We start from the raw sequence: 12,850 nt of genomic DNA on the forward strand, positions 1-12,850 counted from the left end.
AAAGAGTTTTTCATCTCATCACAAAATAGCCGCTGTTTGCATTCTGGTGAGTTTCTTTCTGGGATTCTTCCATGCTGTTTTGGGCTTAGGTTGTCTTCTTGGATGACGTGGGAGCTAATCTGAAGCCAGCCCGTGACTTGGGAATGGTCACCATCCTGGTCCAGGACACTGACACAGCCCTGAGGGAACTGGAAAAAGTGACCGGAATCCAGGTAATTTGACTTCTGAGCGAGCCAAGCTTCCTGCAATCGTCTGTGGTTTCTGGACTCAGGAGAAAACCATGAGCAGAGACACTGCTGTCCATGGAGTCCGTGTATGACTCCCGGGTGCCGCTGGTTGGAAGTCCGTCACTCGCTGTGCAGTCACATGATGTCCCTAAGGAGCATCTTGTCTCTTTCTCTGCAGTCAGTGAACAGGGAGACAAGAATTTATATTAGTGTTAGTGCCAGGGCCAGATAACTGGCAGCAAGAGTAGGATGTTCAAGGCCATCCTGACTTCACTTTTGAGAGTAAGTGTGGAGAATGTTTACCCTAAGCTTCAGGGCCCCTACCTGGCATGCCCAAGCGTGCTGCTGGCACTCAGGTGCAGCCCTTTAGTTCCACCCAGCTCAGAAGGAAGCCTCTTAAGAAAAGCCTGTCCCTCCCTGAGGTGGATGGGACAGCCGTCATGATGTCCCTGGGGTTGCCTGGGGATTAGCCCGCTCCTCCAGGTCTGAGGCACCTTTCTTTGTTTGGGGTGACCTAAAATCGCTGATCTCACCTAGTCCACAGCCTCCTGCAGAAGTACAGCACCCTCGTCCTGTGAGCACCGGGAGGAAGAGGCAGGAGAGAGCTGGCACTGAGCTGAGGCTGCCACACATCCAAGGATGCACAGCCATTGCCTCAAAGGGAACTGAGTTAGTTTGCTCGGGCTGCCATAACAAAGTACTACAGACTGTGTGGCTTCAACAATAGACACGTATTTGCTCACTGTTCTGGAGGCTGGAAGTCCAAGATCAAGGTGCCAGCAGGGTTGGTTTCTCCTGAGGCCTCTCTCCTTGGTTTGCAAGTGGCCGCGTTCTCTCTGTGTCCTCACTTGGTTTTTCTCTGTGTCTTTCTGCTTCCTAACTTCCTCTTTTTATGAGGATACCAGTCAGATTGCACTAGGGCCCGCCCTAATGACTTCCTTTAACCTTAGTTCTGTAAAGGCCTCATCTCCAAATATAGTTGCGTTCTAAAGTATTTGGGGCTAAGGCTAGGCGCAGTGGCTCACTCTTGTAATCACAGCACTTTGGGAGGCCGAGGTGGGCAGATCAGTTGATGTCTGGAGTTTGACACCAACCTGGTAACATGGCTACACCCCGTCTCTACTAAAAATATAAAAATTTAGCCAAGCATAGTGGTGGGCACCTGTAATCCCAGCTACTCTGGAGTCTGAGGCACGAGAACAGCTTGAACCCAGGAGGTGGAGGTTGCAATGATTCAAGATTGTGCCACTGCACTCCAACCTGGATAACAAGAGCGAGACTCTGTCTCCAAAAACAAACAAACAAACAAACAAAAAAGTATTGGGCACTAAGACTTTAACATGTGAATTTTGAGAGTGATACAGTTCAGCCCATGACAAGATTGATTTTTTTGGTCTTTAATGAGTAAATTAAAATGTACACCCAATGACTCCATTACCTTAAAGCATCTTGCCCAAGCTTTGTTCATTTGTCCTTCTACAGACCTGCAAGTCCCAGGCAGTAGAGAAGAAAGCGCATCAGACTTGGGGTCAGGGAACCCATGTGCCTGTGTCACTTGCCAGGTCTGTCCCCTCAGCATACCTGAGCCACAGATACCTGTCTTGTGAAACTGGGAAAGTAAACCATGTCTCAGTTCTCTTTGTCTCAGAATAGGAGGAAGAGGAAGATAGAAGGAAAAATGAACATCATCCCCCTTCTATTTTTTTCATTGTGGAAAAATACATATAATATAAAATTTACCACCTTTGTGTGTGTGTGTGTGTGTGGTGTGTGTGTGTGGACAGTTCAGTGATGTTAAGAACACGTACATTGTTGTGCAGTCATCACCACCATTCACCTCCAGAACTTTTTCATCTTCCCCACATGAAACTCTGCACCATCAAACACCAACTCTCCATTCCCCCTGCCCTGGCCCCTGGCACCCATCATCCTGCTTTTTTTCTCTGTGAATTGGATTCCTGTAGGGACCTAATGTAAGTAGAATCACAATATTTGTCTTTTTGTAACTGGCTTACTTCATTTAGCATAATGTCTCCAAGGTTCACCCATGTTGTGGCATGGGTCTGAATTTCCCTCCTTTTTAGGATAGAATACTAACTACTCCACTCTATGGATAGACCACATTGGGTTTATCCACTCAGCTTTTCAAGGACGCCTGACTTGCTTTTGCCTCCTGGCTATTGAGAATAGTGCTGCTATGAACGTGGGTGTGCATGTATCTCTTTGAGGCCCTGTTTACAATGCTTCTGGGTATATACCTAGGATTGGAATTGCTGGACATATGGAAATTCTATTTTTCTTTTATTTATTATTATTATTTCTTTTTTGAGATGGAGTCTTGCTCTGTTGGCCAGGCTGGAGTGCAGTGGCACAATATTGGCTCACTGCAACCTCCGCCTCTTGGGGTCAAGCAATTTCTGGCTAATTTTTGTATGTTTAATAGACATAGGGTTTCCCCATGTTGGTCAGGCTGGTCTTGAACTCCTGACCTCACATGGTCCACCTGCCTTGGCCTCCCAAAGCATGAGGATTACAGGCGTGAGCCACTGTGCCTGACCAAAATTCTATTTTTGAATTTTCGAAGAAATGCTGTGCTGTTTTTCATAGCAGCTATACCCTTTTATATCCCCACAGAAAAATCACCCCTTTTTAAACAGGGGAGCCTATGTCTCTCTCTCAGAGGAAGGCAGTGGGCATCAGTCATGAACAGGCTTTGTAAATTGCACAAACATACAAGAAGATCATTAAAGCAGGAACCCCCCGACTTTTCCCACCCCCAAAAGCAGAGGCATCCCCTGGTGTGTGATCTAGGAAACTGAGGACACTTGGCAGGAGGGGCCCTAAGGGGCACCGGCCCTGCTCACGGGCCTTGGCTCCCCCTGACTATGGACTCGTGACCATCAGGGGACACCAGGATGCCCTCCCGCATCACGCTGAGTACCTCCCTGCCCCCAGGTCTTCTCCAGATGCCACAGAGGTGGGGAGGCTCATCTCCTGTGTCCCCCTCTGCAGACGCCCAGGCAGAGTCTCCTATGGTTATAAAGAAGGTGGATTTCTTAGCTTATGCCCCCATTTTAGAGGTAACAAAACTGAGTCACTGAGAAGAATGAATTTTTTCTTGGGTTACATCTTTAGGACTAAAAGTGACCATTCCAGCAATAGGATTCACAGTGTGTCCAGCAGCAGAGTTCACGCATGAGGTGATATTCACACACATGTGCTCAGTAGCAGGCTCCTTGTTATTTCTGCCTCAGGGAAACTGATTCCAGTAAGGTACAATAGCCACCATAAGGACTGCTTGTTCAGGAATTTCCTGTTTACTGAGACGGGTTAGTCTAAGCCCTCAAGGACTCCTGAGAATAGGCCTGGGACCTGCTGGTGGAAGGCTATTAGGGGCTAGACTGTGTCCCCCAAAATTAATACAGTGAAGTCCTAATCGCTAATACCTCAGGATGTGACTGGGTCTGAAAAAAGGGCATTCAAGGAGGTAATGAAGTTAAAATGAGGTCACAAGGCTGAGCTCTAATCTCATCTGACTGGTCTCTTTAGAAAAAGCAGAGATTAAGGACAGGAGCTGTGGCTCACTCCTGCATTCCCAGCACTTGAGGCCAAGAGTTTGAGGTCAGCCTGGGCGACATAGTAAGATCCTGTCTTAAAAAAAAAAAAAAAAAAAAAAATAGCTGACCATAGTGGTGCACACCTATAGTTCCAGATACTTAGGAGGCTGAGGTGGGAGGATCCCTTGAGCCAAGGAGGTCAGGGCTGCAGTGAGCTGTGATCACATCAGTGCATGCCAGCCTGGATGACAGAGAAGAGACCCCCAAAAAAAGGGAGAAGAGCAGAGATTAGGACACACACAGAGGTGCCAGGAGCATGAGGACACAAGGGAAAGTCCACGTGAAGACACAAGGAGAAGACGGCCGTCTGCCAGCCAAGGAGAGAGGCCTCAGGAGAAACCAGCTCCGCCAGCACCTTGATCTTGGACTTCCAGCCTCCAGAACTGTGAGGAAATAAATATCTGTTCTTGAAACCACATACACTGGTATTTAGTCATGGCAGCCGGAGCAAACTAATACAAAGGCCCAGAAAGTTTGATTTTGGCCAACTTGAAGGAGAGACCTTTCGACAGAGGGGAGCGGTAATGGAGTGACTGCTCTGTGAGCTTTGCATGGTGTCCCACATGAGCCTGGGCGACCATCTGAGGAGCTGCCACAGAAGCGAATAATGTTAATTAAAGTCCAAACTCTCTGGCTTAGAGCAAGTGATTTTTGCTTCTTGCTTATGTGAAGTTCAGTGGGCAGTGGCCAGGGACTTTGCCTCACACAGTCATTTGGGGATCAGGGTAATGGAGGATGCACTGTCTTCTACATGTGGTTTTCGAGGTCACACTGGACACCCGGCCGGAAGATGGGGAGTTAGGAATGTAGAGAATTGTGTGGGGGTTTTAATGTGCCAGGCTGCACTCTTCCATCTGCATCCATTGGCCAGAACTCAGTCCTGGGGCTCCACTTAACCTGAAGGCAGGAGGGATAATGGAGTCTGGCTGTGCTGGCAGGAGAGGGAGATGGGCTGGTCAGTCGCCAGCAGGGCTCAGGATGGAATGGCAAAGGTGATCTCTGAGGCCTCCCCTGACCAGAGGCTGCGGCAGTCTCTCTCACTGTACCTTTCCTGCTTACAGCTTCTCAATACCCCGGCCCCTCTGCCGACCTGTTGCAATCCAAGTGACATGAGCCATGGGTACGTGACAATAAAGGTGAGTCAATTTTGTCTTTCAGTCAGCTGAGTGCTGTCCCACCAGGTCATCTAAAACAACCAGCAGAGACACCCAGGAGACTGAGCTGGGAAGATCACCTGAACCTAAGCCTGGGAGGTGGAGGTTGCAGTGAGCCGTGATCACACCACTGTGTTCCAGCCTGGGTGATGGAGTGAGACCCTGTCTCAAAAAAAAAAAAGAAAAAGTGACCAGCAGTGACATTTGTTGAATATCGAGGGTGATTGAACATCCGCTATTTATAAGGAAATGATATTTCCTGCAAATCTCATTCCTCAGATATCAATGAAAGACAGAGCCTGCCTCAGATTCTGTAAAGCAGTGTGACTGATGTGGCCAAACCCCCGCAGAACAGCAGGCTAGGGGGCTTGGGCAGCCTGGGGGGCTAAAGCACACACACAGCTGGCCTGTGTTGGGGGAGAACATGTTTTCATTCAACAGGCATTTATCAAGCACTTCCTCTGTGTCAGGCACAGGCCAAATACAAGGGGTGCAGTGATGATCAAGACAGACCTGTCCTCAAGGAGCCCACATTAAGGGCAGAGAGAGGGAAAGGGTCATTAAAATGTTCCTTTTGTTTTAAAGGGTTTTCATAAGGCCAAGGCCACACACAGAGGGCCCTGGCTTATGACCTGGCTGGGAGATCTAACTTGGCTTTCTGACACAGAGCAGGGGTTTAGTATATCCTCGTGGATTCACTTTGGGATTTTTCCTCATTTGTCATTGGACTCATTTAAATACGAAAGGACCTAAATCTGTGGGTCCAACTCATCAGCAAAAAAGGCCAGACAGCTACTGTGCAGCCAGGTCAACCCAGCTGGAATCTAGGTTTTGCCATTTAACTGAGATTGCAGCCTTGGACACACATCTTATCCTTGTGAGCATCAGTATCCACATCTTTATAATGAAATGGCAATGATGTCTCTCCATGCTGTTTCTGTGAAAATTAAATGAAATGTTATATGCAGACCACGGGGCATAGTATCCAACAGCCATGTGCTCTATAAACTGCAGCTGACAAACAGGAGAGCTGGAGGCTATGGCTGTGCTGGCCTTGGAGACCTTGGGGACCTTTGCTGTCCTGGAGGAGAACCTCAGAGAGAAATTCTGAGATGAATGGAGGATCTTCCGTGGCCCCAGGGATTTTACATTCACAACCTGGGTGGTTTGGTTACAGCGAGGATGAGGTGTCTGCTCAGAATGGGATCTGTGCTCAGAGTGAGTTCTGCGAGGGTGGAGGCAGCCACCATAAACGTAAAGTGGGCATCCAAGCACGAGTGGGTTTGCATAGTAAGAAAAGGCTTTTCTGGGACTTGAAGCTACTGCTCAGCATCACTGACGTCCCTTCTATAATTCTGGGTTCTCCTGATGGGGTGAATGTTTAATCAGGGCCTTCAGATCTCATCTCTCTGGTGCTAAAAAGGAGTGAGGGGCTTTTCACTCAGAGTTGGGGGCTGGGTTGTAACCGTGGACAGGGTTATTCTTGTAATTCCCTTAGGGTTTGCATATCCAGCCAGTTTCAAGAGATTCTTTATTTGACTTTGAAGGAGTGTGATCAGAATCGCTTTACCCCGCCTTGTCTTTCCCCCACCCCATATTTAAGAGCAGGCAGTGAATTTCTGGGGAGTCCCAGCTGCGCGAGGCTCTCAGGGGGCTGGTGCATTGATAGCCACTGAATCCTAAACTGGGTTGATCATAGATCTTTTTGTATTCTGGCTTTATGGACATTTTTCTTAACACAGAAAAGAAATGAGATGAGAAAGGACATGTGTTTGCTGGGCTTCTCAGCTGAGTCAATATGAAGCTGTGAGCCTCAGTGTCCACAGCTTCCTATTGAGATGATAAAGCTCAAGAGTGAGCTGTTTAGTGGGGATCTGTGCTAGAACACAGGCGAACTAGGATTATTTGATCCTAGAATGTGAAACGTTTCTCAGTGTAAGGTAGATCAAATTTAAAGTCTACTTTTGCCAAGCGCTGAAGGAAAGACGATGGAACAAATTCTGATAAACACTCTAGTTTGTGAGAGGGACTGCCAGATGCCCACCTAATGTTTTCTTGAGCAAAATAGCTTGTTGGGAATTATGAATGAAACTTCCTGTGGGGCCAGGTGTGGTGGCTTATACCTGTAATCCCAGCATTTTGGAAGCCCAGGGCAGGAGGATCACTTAATGCCAGGAGTTTGAGACCAGCCTGGGCAACATAGTGAGACTCCCATCTCTACAAAAAATGTAAAAATTAGCTGGGGTGGTGGTGCGCATCTGTGGTCTCAGCTACTTGGGAGACTGAGGTAGGAGGAACGCTAGAGCCCAGGAGTTTGAGGCTGCAGTGAGCTATGATCATGCCCCTGCCCTCCAGCCTGGGCAACAAAGTGAGACCATGTCCCCGCACTGTCCAAAAAAGAAACTTCCAGTATGGGGCACAGCTTGGAGTCATCTGAGATACAGCCAAGTGGAATTGTTCCCCGTGAATTTCTACAATGTGGCTCTGATTGTTCTCCTGCATTTCCTTTAGGATAGTGGAGATATGTAATTGGGGTAAGAACAGGGCACTTTGATTATTTGGTTCATTTGGCTGGACTCCACCATAATAGTCAGGGCTGGTTAGTGGCTGTTACAAACACCCTGTCCCTTTTAGTGGCTTCACACCAAGTGTGTTTCTCGCCTACGGCACAGCACGGTGCAGTGCGGTGGGCTCTGTCCACGCAGCCATTCAAACAACCAGGCTCCTTCTCTCTGCTGCCTCCACCTTCCTCAAGGCCCATGTCATTCAGGCAGAGATAGGCGAAGGGAGAGAGGCCACGCACAGGAGGTTCCTGTGAGCCCTGGATGCAGCACCTTCTGGATCAAACCTCCTGGATGCAGGGTGTTTGTTACAGCCACTAACCAGCCTTGACTATTATGGTGGGATCCAGTAAAATGAACCAAATAATCAAAGTGCCCTGTTCTTACCCCAATTACATATCTCCACTATCCTAAAGGAAATGCAGGAGAACAATCAGAGTCACATTTCCTCTGGGAGACACTGGCCGGAGCTCAGTTGTACTGTAGGAGGGGGAGGTGCTCTGTAAGATGCTACCATGTGCCTGGAAGAAGATGGGAACACAGACCTTGTCAAGCCCTCACAGTCTCTGCTACACCCATAGCCCCCAGAAAGACTGTGGGTGTGGCAAAGCTTGAACAGATTTCCTATTTAAGAAGTAAACAGCTCTTAATGAAACACTCATGGTATTGAGATAGCCAGGTGGGAGGGGGTCCCCAGAGAAACCCCAAACAGCCTGTGCACTGGAGTGGAACCTCAGGAAGTTCTTGCCCTTTGCAGCAGGGAGGAGCCTGGCCCCTCCTCTTCCTGTGTGGAAACTGGGATGCCAACAGTGAGGCGGAAAGTGCTCTGGCAGGAACTCTGGCTTTGCAGAGTCCCTGTTCCCCCTTTTCCACCTTTTCACCCAATAAAACCCTGCTGTTTACTCACGCTTCAAACTGTCTGCAAGCCTATATTTTCATGACCGTGGGACAAGGACCCCGTCTTTAGCTGAACTAAGGAAAAATCTTGCAACGGTATTCTGCACATGACCATGACTATTATGCTCTGCACAATATCAGCCCCCTGTGTAATATACTGAAAACGCATCACAACAGCACCAGACATTCTGAGAGTGTGGGGGCCTTGTAGAGAGGAAAGAGAAGTGTGTTGTTTTGTTTTCCAACATCATAATCTTTGCAGAGTTCTTAGGTTATGGTGAGAGCCACCTGTTTTTATTGAGTAGGTTGACCAGGGCCTCTTCTCAGCCATTTTCATCTAACACTGGGGTCTTTCACTGAGAAATCTGGGTCATGCGCGATCCAGCAATGGACTGAAATGGCCCTGGCATTCTGTAGATGCTGTGGGGCCTGGGTCCACTGGGCCTGGTGCTTGGTCGCTGCCTGCTCCTCTTTCCCTTCCACAGCCCGGGGTCCGTCTGCATTTTGTGGAGCTGGGCTCCGGCCCTGCTGTGTGCCTCTGCCATGGATTTCCCGAGAGCTGGTATTCTTGGAGGTACCAGGTGAGGAAAGCTGGGGAAGGTGTAGCCGGTCAGGGTGAGGTGGGGGGAGTCTAGATGGTGTGGCCTGATGTGGACTGTCATGAGGAAGCTGAAACCTTACAGTGGAGCATTGTCTCCAAAGTGTGACCAGGTTGGGGCAGGAGGGTGACTCCAGACCTCAGGGCTATGCTAGGCCACGAGGCACCTTTGCAGATTAGGAAAGGGCAGACTTCTTTAAGACACTCCATGCCCCCTGCTGGCAACTCTCTGTAATGAGTATAGAAAGCTGCAAGAGCTTTGCCAGGAAAGATGCTCTCTTAGATGTGGCATTTCTCCCGTGCACAAGCCCCGCCACCACCCACAGCAGCCCTGTATAAATGGGCTCATTGCAGCCCCATGGCAAAGATACTAGGTAGTGCCTTGTGGCTCTTTCGTTTGAGCCATTTACAGGAAGAAGGGGATGGAGGGAAGCAAAGAGGGAGTATCCGCCTAGGACTGATGGGACCGTGCTGGAGTGTGCCTGTTTGTTTTCTAGATCCCTGCTCTGGCCCAGGCAGGTTACCGGGTCATAGCTATGGACATGAAAGGCTATGGAGAGTCGTCTGCTCCTCCTGGTGGGTGCGCTGTCTTACAGCTGTCTCGTGCTGGTCTTGCCTTCTACCTGCCTGAGCGCTCCACACCTCAGTGCTTTCCCTGGTCCCAGATCAGAGTAACCTTCCCCTTAAGAGAATCTGACTTCACCTCTTTCCTCTCCTACAGTGCCCTGTGTCTCTGCACTTTGGGCCTCAGATGCCCCTGCCCCCACACTCGGAATGAATACAGCAGCCCCAAAGGCCCATGCTCCAAGGGATCTCCCACTGATCATGGGGGATGGTGGACATAGAATGTACCATCCATCTCCAGAACATTCTTCATCTTGCAAAACTGAAAGGCTGTATTCAGTCCTCACTTCTTCCTCTTCCCAGCCCCTGGCAACCCCCTTTCTACTTTTTGTCTCTATGAATCTAACTCCTCTAAAGACCTCATATAAGTGGAATCATACAGCATTTGTGCTTTTGTGCCTGGCTTCTTTCACTTAGCATAATGTCCTGAAGCTTCCTCCATGTTACAGATGGCACCACCATTTCCTTTCTTTTTTTTTTTTTGAGACAGAGTCTCACTCTGTCACCCAGGCTGGAGTGCAATGGCGTGATTTTGGCTCACTGCAACCTCTGCCTCCCAGGTTCAAGTGATTCTCCTGCCTCAGCCTCCCAAGTAGCTGGGACAACACATGTGTGCCACCACACCGGCTAATTTTTGGATTTTTAGTAGAGACCTACTTTGCTGGGTACATTTATCTTTCAGTTCTTGTAACTTTTCATGAATTATTTATTTGACATTTTTTTCTCTTGGATTTTCTCTATTTTTGTTCGTTTTCTTTTTGCTTTCTGGAATTGCTATTGTTAAAATACTGTTATTGTTAAAATTGCTATTATTTTTAAAAATAATAGCTACTACCCATTGATTTGGGTACTCATGTGACCCAAAGCAATCTACAGATGCAATGCAATCCCTGTCAAAATCTCAATGGCATTTTTTACAAAGATAGAGACAGCAATTCGACAGTTCTTATGGACCCACAAAAGACCGCAGATAGACAAAGTGACCTTTAGAAAGAATAAAAAAGCTGGAGGCATTTGAAGCACACTTCCTGATTTCAAACTATATTACAAGTCTATAGTATGATACAAACAGTGCGATACAAACATAAAGACAGACGTAGTTCAGTGGAACAGAATAGAAAGCCCAGCAGTCGATCCACATATATGTGGTCAACTGATCTTTGATAAGGGTACCAAGAATACACAGTGGAGAAAGGACACTCTCTTCAAACAAATGGTGGTGGGGAAACATGAAAAAGAATGAAATTGGACCTTTATCTTACACCACACACAAAAATCAACTCAAAATGGATGAAAGGCTTAGATGTATGACCTGAAACTGTACAGCTTCTAGAAGAAAACACAGGGGGAAAGCTTGACATTGGTCTTGGCGGTGATTTCACGGAGGGATATGACATCAAAAGCGCAGGCAACAAAAGCAAAAATAAACACTTGGGTCTACCTCAGTCTAAGGCTTTAATAAGTTTTTGTGGGTTTGTTGTTGTTGTTTTTGTTTGGTGTTTGGTTTTCTTTGGAAAACGGCCCTTTTGATGTGTTGATATATTTTAAGTAACGCGAATTAAATATGTTTCTTTTATTTTTAATTGCAGAAATAGAAGAATATTGCATGGAAGTGTTATGTAAGGTAAGAAGGATCTTGGGTAACATCTTCCCCATCCTGCTTTTTTGTTGCTATAAACCCGAAGCTGGGGTATCCATTCAAATTTTAGGGAAGCATCATTTCACAGCCACTGGGTGTAAATTCCTACTGAAAGTAGAACAGTATTTCCGAATGACAGCCAACATGTATGCAGCATTGACTGTGTGCCAGGTCTTCCTTCAAGCAATTGACAGAAGAGAAAACTGAGTCAGGGGAAGTTAAAGGTAGTTGCCTGAGGTCAACAGCCAGTAGAGCCATTCTGGAAGCCTGCAGTACTGCATTCGATTGCCTCACCATCTAGAGCATTGAATAAAGTCACTTTGTTCTGGTAAAGACGTTGTTGGCCAGACCTAGGCCAGACCTCTGCAGACTGGTGACCAGCATGGACTTCCTGCTCTAAGACGGGTGTAAGCACCATCCTGTAGAGGGGCCCCTCACTTCAGTACTGGCAGGGGAGGCCAAGGCCAAGGTGAGGAGAGACTGGGTCCCAAACCTCCATGCAGCTCAGGAGCAAAAGCAAAGGCTGGGGGAGCCCAGGGGAGGAAACAGTCCTCAGATTAGCTGGGGAACTAGTAATGCTGCTGGTGACACGGAGATTACAAAAACCTCCATCTCTGAGTCACAGCCCTGGTGGGGGGCTCCTCTCCCTCATGTGTGCCCCTCAGCTTCATGTGCTGGCTTTGGCATCTCAGAAGCAATCATGGGTAAAAGTTCCGTTTCCAGGCAGGGCTGCTCCTCCTTCCTCAGTTTCCCAGTCTTTGCCTCTTGCACTCTGCTGCTCCTGATCCCGAGTGTCTCCCCCAAAGTCCTACCAAGGTCTCACCAGTGACCCCAGGAGCCCCTATCCTGCTGTTGTCCTCTAACCTGGACCTTGCTTATTTCCATCAAAATCCATTCTTGAGACAGGCACATTGGGTCACTTAGGAGAACTGGTCTCTTGAAGAAAGTCCTTTTACCAAAAACAAACAAGATGGTGCTCCCATCCTCCTGTTCCAACTTTGAAAATCATGAGTACATCCACAGCTAGGTATTTACCCAAGAAAATCGATGACATATGTCCACAAAAAAAACCCAGATACAAATGTTCACAGCAGCATTATTCCTAACAGCCAGAAATGGAGACAACCCACATGTCCATCAGCTGATGAATGGATAAATAAAATGTGGCCCATCCCTACAGTGGGACACTGTTCGGCTGTACAGAGGAATGACGTGCTGGTGCAAGCTTCAGCAGGAATGAACCCTCAAAAGATGATGCTCAGCAAAAGAAGCCAGTTTCTGTGTCAGGACAGTGGGTGGTGGGGACAGGAATGTGTTGTCCCCAGGATGGAACAAGCCTCTCACTGCTCCCCTGCAGTAGCACGGGGGCAAGCTCTACAGGGCAGCTGTCTTCCATCCCCCTCCAGGGAAGAGCCCAGGCTTGCTGTCTTACAATGGTGATGGGATAGTTAGGGATATGTATTGGTGTACACTGCATAATTCACTGTGCATGTTTGGAGTCAGCTTGGTTCCTGAGAGGATGCTAGGAAGGAA

The 12,850-nt window shown here is 48.0% G+C and overlaps 1 protein-coding gene across 2 annotated transcripts in view; it reads left to right on the plus strand.

Annotated features, from left to right (window-relative positions):
* EPHX2 (epoxide hydrolase 2) overlaps positions 1-12,850 on the plus strand; it is a 59,179-nt gene that overhangs the window by 20,317 nt on the left and 26,012 nt on the right. For both annotated transcript variants that reach the window (XM_033229322.1, XM_033229326.1), the window contains 5 exons: positions 90-212; positions 4,906-4,980; positions 8,942-9,037; positions 9,552-9,630; positions 11,268-11,302. In XM_033229322.1, the coding sequence (XP_033085213.1) occupies positions 90-212; positions 4,906-4,980; positions 8,942-9,037; positions 9,552-9,630; positions 11,268-11,302 (408 nt within the window). The remainder of the gene's footprint in view (positions 1-89; positions 213-4,905; positions 4,981-8,941; positions 9,038-9,551; positions 9,631-11,267; positions 11,303-12,850) is intronic.

This window comes from Trachypithecus francoisi, unplaced genomic scaffold (genome assembly GCF_009764315.1).
Source record: "Trachypithecus francoisi isolate TF-2019V2 unplaced genomic scaffold, Tfra_2.0 Contig01440, whole genome shotgun sequence".
NCBI classification, from domain to species: domain Eukaryota; kingdom Metazoa; phylum Chordata; class Mammalia; order Primates; family Cercopithecidae; genus Trachypithecus; species Trachypithecus francoisi.